This window comes from Arachis duranensis, chromosome 8, assembly GCF_000817695.3.
Source record: "Arachis duranensis cultivar V14167 chromosome 8, aradu.V14167.gnm2.J7QH, whole genome shotgun sequence".
Taxonomy (NCBI): domain Eukaryota; kingdom Viridiplantae; phylum Streptophyta; class Magnoliopsida; order Fabales; family Fabaceae; genus Arachis; species Arachis duranensis.
The window spans coordinates 44088837-44096622 of record NC_029779.3 but is presented as its reverse complement, the minus strand read 5'-3'; the positions used below and the strand labels follow the sequence as shown (position 1 = coordinate 44096622).

Sequence of the window (7786 nt, the reverse complement as noted above, 5' to 3'; positions counted from 1 at the left end):
CAGTCAGAAGAAATTTACATTCAAACCCCGCCACAATTGAGATTCTTTCTCTCTCTTTTTTTTCTAACAAAAAGAAGCCTCACCACTACCACCTAGTCTTTTTTTTTTCTTTTTCTTTTTCTTTTTCTAATAATCGAACCTTACGTTGACCCGAATACCAAACCCACTCCCGCAGAAGAAATGTTATCCTGCATCGCGGTCTGAATGGAGTGACGGTGCTCCCCTTCGTACGTCACGATCAGCATAGATGGATCATCTGGTGCGCGCTCCACGTGTTTCCTCGCCGGACACCCTCTCACAGTACTGCACTTATAATAACCCCTGACCCACAAAAATTGAATCAATGTCAGTTACTCACCCTTTGACAAAAGTCAACTCAATCAACGGTCTCAAATGATTCATGATACTCACCTTGGGTACGGCGACCCTTTGATCGGTTTCTGACCGTACTTCCTCCATGAATACTCGTCCGCCGGAATATCAGCTATCTTTGAACTAATTGCCGGCACTCTTATCGTCTTCTTAACCCTATTTTTCCTGAAAAAACAAATCAAAGAATTTCGTTAGCAAAACATGTTTAAATTTAGTTAAATATATACGCTTATAATATAATAGAAATAGAAATTTAAACTTTTTATACCAGTAATAATAGAAAGATTCGAACTCAAATATAAAGAAACTATTTCATTTGAATTATACCATAGAAATTTAATCTATACATACACCTTTTAACATACTCTCTCACATTCTTAATTCAATTGCCGACATTTTTTATTTTTAAAAAATATAATATTTTTACGTCCATAAATACCGTAGTCTTCAAGAATAAGACAACTCTAAGTTAAAGGAATCCTTAAAGAAAAAGTTATTGTGTACTAACACAAAAATAATCTGTTATAATAATGCGCTAGAGTTTGATAAAACGAAACGGGGCGATGGTCAAAGAGTCAAAAAGAGAGAAATAATAAAAAAGATAAAGTCTACGAGGGTTAACGGGTAGTAACGACAAAGTAGAATCAGGGCTGTGTTTGGTTGAGGTTCCGTTTTCTTTGTCCTGTTAGGGGACAGCGTTTCTCAAAAATCGGCAATTGACAAACGCGGTACATGACAAGAACCCTATCTTGTCACTCTCATCACGCGTGCCACTGTCACAAAATTTAATACTAGTGCTACTTCCTTTAACTGCACCACTACCGAAATCGTTGACTTCTTGAAATTAATTCTAACTCGTTCGTTTCGCACCGAGTCACACCAACCGAGTCATAATCATCACTTTCTCAACTCAAACTCGTACTCGTAACCGTAACCGAAACGGTAAAAAAATTGAAATAATAATAATAATCAGCATAACAAATAAATAAATAAAAGAAATTATACGCTGCATCGCGGCTGTTACCTTCGCTTGATGCAGTGGCACTTGCTGGAAGAACCGGAGACCTTGCCGGATACATCGTCGGAGTGGTGGTCGTGACACCTTTTCTTGACCGGAGCCGGAGCCGGCGCCGACGACGAGAGAGGCAATTTCCCGGCAGGGTTGAGGAAGATCGAGGTTCCGAGCTTGCCGTTGGAGACGCTGCCGTCGCCGGTGATGGCGGAGGACATAAACGACGAGTTCGACGAGACGCTAAACGTCGTCGTGTCCTTCGAGAACTCCAGCTCCATGGATTTGGTTCCGGCGTTGTTGGATACGTTGGTGAGGAAGCTGTTGTTAGGTTTGGTGAAGTCAAGAGTGAGAGTCTGCGGCGGAAGAAGAGGAGAAGGGTGGTGGACGGTGACCGGAGCAACCGCAAGCGGCTGTGGCTGTGGCAGTGGCAGTGGCTGTGGCTGTGAGTGCGGCGGCGGCGGGGGAGGAGTGAAGGTCGCCGGAGAGAAGGTTAAAGAGTCTGAGGAATTTGAAATTGGTGCACGGCGGAAGCGGGCGCGGCCGGTGCGGTTAAGTAAGGAAATGAGTTTGCGGAACTTGGAAACGGTGACGTTTGTGAGGTCAGTGGTGTCGTTTTGCGAAGGGTTTGAAAGAAGGCGAACGAGGTGCTCCATTCCCTTTATGCCCTCGGATGCTGCTTCTTGTATGGCTTTGTTATTTGGGTCGTCCATTTTTGGGAATCCCATTAACTCCACTGCCATTCTTCTTTCCCAGTGAAGATGAAACTAGGGACAAAATGGTAAAAAGAAATAGAAAGAAAGAACGAAGAGTCAAAATGGTGGGTTTGTGTTTTTGGGAAGAGGAAAAGAAAAGAGTAAGGGAATGCGGTGGGGATGGCGTATTATATACAGTCGTTGAGGGGGGTTACTGGTTGAATGGGTAAGAAGAGAGAGAAAGTGAGTGTTGAGTTGTTCTTGGGTTGGGTTTGGGTCAATTTTTAAGAGGGAAATATCTTTGTATAGATACTGTCATTTCTACATTTCATATTCTTTAATTTAGTTTTATTTTATAATATTCCTTTTTAAAAAAAAAATAGTATTGAGATATCAAATATACCCGTAATTTATAAAATTAACAAAAAATGTCTGTGTCTATGAAGTATGAACACTTCAATTATTTTTTAGATTAATTATTATATATTTATGTCTAAAAATATATGTTAGTTAGTATGTTTTTCTAATAAAGTGATCCATTACTAAAATAATTAAACATTCTACAGGTGAATAATCAAATATTTTATAGCAGACTGATTAAAAATTTTTACGGTAGCAATTTGATTCTATAATTTATGAAATTAATTATAAATAATATGAATTAAGTCTGACAATATTTCATATAAATTTTGTTTATAAATATGAATCTAAGTTGAATATAAATTTGAACATGAGATTACTCCATTTTTCACCCATATATATTATTGGTTAGTGGTCAATTTTTTGCGTATAATATAGAATTTGTTAGATAGATAATGATTTTTGTAATTAGTAAGAATAATAGATTTTAAAATTAGTTCAATAAAATAAAAATATATTATTATACTTTTAAATTATCAACTTAAATTTTAATATTAGAATAATTATCTGTATACTTAGAGAATTGAAAATCTAATATATCTATTATTTATATTATTTAGTATTTTTATTGTTTACTTACACTTTTTTTACTATAAATTACACCGTATGTTAATCCATTAAAATTTTTAAAATTGTTCTCTTATATATAAATTTTAAAATGTTTTAGTAATATTATCTTTTAATTACTCTAGCTTTCAAGATTCTTAATAATGATGCTGTTAAAAAAATGACAGATAAAAGGAAATAGAAAAATAATATATTAATCCATATATTTTTTTGTGACATATTAATCCATATATGAGTTTAACAGCATATATTTTCACTTTTTTCTCTCATTTTTTTTCTTTCATTCTCTTTTTAATTTTCTTAGTTCTTATATTTTATAAATTTCAAAGTAATGTTAAATTCATAAATGAGTTTTCTATCATTACATTGATAAATACATATTTTACACGTATTTATTACATATGAAAATTATATTAATTATCAAAATTTATAGAACTAATAAAATGGCTTACCGCTTATGCATATACTTACAAAGATTAAAGTGAACCTTAAGAAAATGTGAGATAGCCATCGTATTATATATGAGTTAATTAGATATTAACAAATTTATATTTTCTTTAACTTACTTTTTACATTATAAAAAATCTGAAGTTCACAAATATAAATTTACGTTTCGATTTTATATAAATAAGTATAAATGACACATCTATTTTCAAAAAAAAAAAAACCTATATATTCAAATATATTGAAATAAAAAATGTATCGAAAATTTAAAATTATCAATAAAAAATCATGCAGTATTAATTTTGGTAATATTATTATTAATTGGAATTTAATGTTGAAATAATAGATAACTTTAATGACAGGTTAGGAGGGCCTGGAGGGGTGTTGCATGGTGTGAGGTGTGAGGTGTGCGTGAGACAACACAATGCTTAACGTTGAAAATGGGTAACTCCTAAGGCTTCTAGAATAATTAAATTAATTAATAATTTTGATCATGACTAAAAAGAATAAATTACTTTTTAATCTATATATTACTTAATTTTAAAGAAAATTAAATATATGTACGTTAAAGTACCTTATTAAAAAAAAAAACTAAATATATGCACATTAATCTTGTGAAAAAAGATTGCATTATGTATAACGTGTAGTCACTCATTATTTGTTAATTAAACCTTTCTTTTTTTACGGTATTAATTTCGTTTCTTAGATGTATCTCTTAATAATGTTGAAATTAATTTCAAATCAAATCTAATATAACATTTAACGGACTAAAATTTTATAATATTTTTTTTAAAAAAAAAAACAAGTATCAGCAATTTTGTTTTTTAAAAGATAATGATATATTAAAAGTTTAATTATTTTATTAGTTTCTATAGTTTTAATAAATTTGTATTTAGGTCTTTATATTTTTTATCAATTAAATTTTTACACTATTTTTAATTTTGTAATTAGATCCTGTTAAAAAGGTTAAAATTAACGAAATATTTTTCGTAAAAAATATATGATCAAAGATATAATTAGATTCTTATGTATAGATACTTTTAATTTGTAAAAAAATATTCAATTAATATTTAATTCTAATATTTTTTACACTAAAAAAGATACTGAAGATACTCAAACATGGAAAAGTTAGCATATGCCTTAATCACCACGACAGGGAGACTAAGGCATCATTTTCATAGCAACACAATTATTGTTTGACATTCATTATGAGCCTCGAATGACACTGAAGGCACAGGCTCTTTTCGACTTTGTATCCGAGTTCACCACAAAATTAGAATACATCAACACTTGGCATTTATACATTGATGGAGCCGCTAACATAGAGGGTTCAGAAGCACCAATAATCATGATCTATGTACAGAGCAGTCAATTTGATCCTCCTTCCCAACAAGTGATAATCAGGCAGAGTATGAAGCACTACAGGCTAGCCTCTAGTTAGCAAAATCCTTAAACATTACACACTTACAAGTATATCGCGACTCATTGCTAGTAGTTCAATAGGTAACATGTAATTTCCAAGTCCGAGATCAATTGCTAGATAGATACTTCATGTTAGTAAAAAGCCTTATTTCACAATTTATTTCATTCCAAATATCACAATATCCCAAAAATACAATACCCAAGCTGACACCTTATCTAAGCTATCAACAAGTAGAAAATATATGACTGAATATATTGTTTGTCAACTAACCCTTGCTGACCTTAGCATCAGCAACAAAACAGTTTTGCGTCTTTCACAGATACAGGATTGGAGAGAACCTTACAAGCAATTCATACAAACAAGAAAAATATCAATTGAAACAACCAATCCGAGATTATTTAAAAGAAGAGCAAGTCTATTTACAATGATCCGGGATGAATTATACAAACATGGATTCTCACAACCCCTACTATGTTGCCTTGGAAAAGATGAGAGTAACCTCGCAATGGCAGAAGTCCACGAGAGAGTGTGTGGCAACCACATCAGTGGAATCAACCTGGCATCTAAGATTGCAAGAGTAGGATATTACTGACCAATGAAATAAGACTGGATAGATAAGGTCAAACACTATGACAATTGCCAAAACCATTCCCCAATCATTCAATAACCCAGCCAAATTGCTACACAGTTTAGAGGCAAGTTGCTTTTCTACAAATGGGGGGCTAGATATTCTTGGACCATTCTCTAAAACCCCTGGTCAGATAAAATTTTTATTAGTCACAATCAATTATTTCTCAAAATGGATAGAGGCACAACCATTAGCAAAAATGGTGCTGATAAAATAAAATAATTTCATTGAAAAAATATTATCTATCGTTTTGGCTTACCTAATTCTATTATAACTAACAACGGTTAGCAATTTGTTGATCATGACCTTGCAGCATTTTTACAGGGTTTCACATCAAACATCATTTTTTTTCAGTAGAACACTCACAAACAAATGCATTGGCCAAAGCTGCTAATAAGGTCCACCTACGGGCTTTAATGAAAAAACTTGGAGATGCCAAAAGCCAATGGGCAGAGCTCATCCCATAAATTCTCTAGAGCTACGATACTACCATACAAAGCACAACGTATAAAACACCTTTCGAACTTGTTTATGGTGCAGATGCTATCTCAGTAAGAACTGAGCACACTATCCCAGCTAACAATGATATTACACGAAGACTCGAGCTTGATACAGTCGACAAGGATCGGGAAAGAGCAACAATAAGGCAACGATCCATGCAAACAATAATCCAACAAAAGTATAATAAAAGAGTCTATTTTCGAGCATTCAACAAAGGAGACCTCGTCCTTAGGCGCACAGAAGAGGCAAAACAACCACCGACTCATGGCAAGCTCGCCGCAATATGGGAAGGGCCTTACCAAGTAATACAAGTCCTCGGCAAAGGAGCGTGCACACTCCAAACACTCAAAGGTGCTAACATACCCGGTACCTGGAATATTTCTTCACTTAAGCATTGTTTTATTTGACTCTGATATAAACAAGGGAAGACATGCTTTTTTCTACTCACAAGTTTTTTCCATTGGGTTTTTTTTTTTGGAGAGGTTTTAATGAGGTCTCCCACACTATATCAATGACATGTATCTTTCACAAATTTCAAATAAATATTTCTATAGTATACCAATCCCAAAACATAACATTATGTTCCAAAGTTATCAAATAAAAAGAAAGTCCTCATACAAACATAATATATTCATCAAATAACAAAATTACCATACGTTCAACTAGCAGAGTATGATCGTACTACAAATACCAAACATCAAAATATCTAATACGCCTACAAGTGGCTATACTATATACTAAAACATTCCAAAAGAACAATTTAACAAAACAAATCATCAACTTCTCTTCCTGACCAATAGTCACGCTCTCATCCTGATTTTCGACCAACACATCATCATCTAACAGCTCACCATTAACAACGATTTTGGTGACATCAAACTTCGAAACATCCAACTCAGGAGATATCACCCAATTTGAGCCATAGCTCGGTTGAAACCTAGTGTAAAGTCCCCTAAAACCTCATTTTCTAACTTGGCAATTCTGGCTTTGAACTTATCACCTTCAACCTCATTCAACTTTAGCTCCTCTTCCATTTTTTATACTCACTCTTTGAATTTTTCAAACTCTCCTTCAACCCTTTCACTTCAACTTTCAGTTTGCTTGTTTGCTCCCCCTTTTCTTTAAGAGAATCCTTTAACTTCTTTATAGCAACAATATTATCACTCTCCTGAATCGCGTCTAATTTGGAAGTCTTCCCAATCGACATCAAACAACCAGCAATAACCTAAGTACCAACAAAAAAAATACAAATTAAGAAGTAAACTTAACCCTTGCTATTATAACTCAAAACTAAATAATAAATTACCTAGAAATACCGAGCCACACCAATTTTTCCAGCCTCATGCACAATCTTCACATCAACCTCAGTCTGTGCAAACTCATCAACATTAGCTATAAAAGGATAATTTTTAGACCACAAAAAATTCATTGGACCCCTTTCTTTGTATCCATGAAGAACCTGCTGACCTTCATATGCAGTATTGATCTCATTAGCTGTAAAAGCTCCACCATCCTCTTTGAGCCTGGTCAAATCAATGACCTTAGTTGAGGAACCAATTTTCCTTCTATTTAATTCTATTTCTTGATAAGCCATAGACTGAGCACCATCCAATTCACTATCTTTCACTACATTGGTAGAAGATCCCTCTTTTTCACTTTTCTTCATCTTATTCACAAAAACTTTCAAATTGGCAGTGGTCAAGGTGGAGAGGCTTTCTCACTTGAAA

General features: G+C 33.6%; 1 protein-coding gene across 1 annotated transcript in view; it reads right to left on the bottom strand.

Moving 5' to 3' along the window:
* The window catches only part of LOC107463084 (probable WRKY transcription factor 11), a 2345-nt gene extending 91 nt beyond the window's left edge, over window positions 1–2254 (bottom strand). Inside the window, exons 1-3 of the mRNA XM_052252908.1 lie at window positions 1397–2254; window positions 412–537; window positions 1–321 (exon numbers count right to left, since the gene is read on the bottom strand). The exon at window positions 1–321 is cut by the window's left edge and continues 91 nt beyond it. Coding sequence (XP_052108868.1) covers window positions 141–321; window positions 412–537; window positions 1397–2124 — 1035 coding nt within the window. The 5' untranslated portion in view covers window positions 2125–2254 and the 3' untranslated portion in view covers window positions 1–140. The remainder of the gene's footprint in view (window positions 322–411; window positions 538–1396) is intronic.
* Window positions 2255–7786: the final 5532 nt, after the last annotated feature.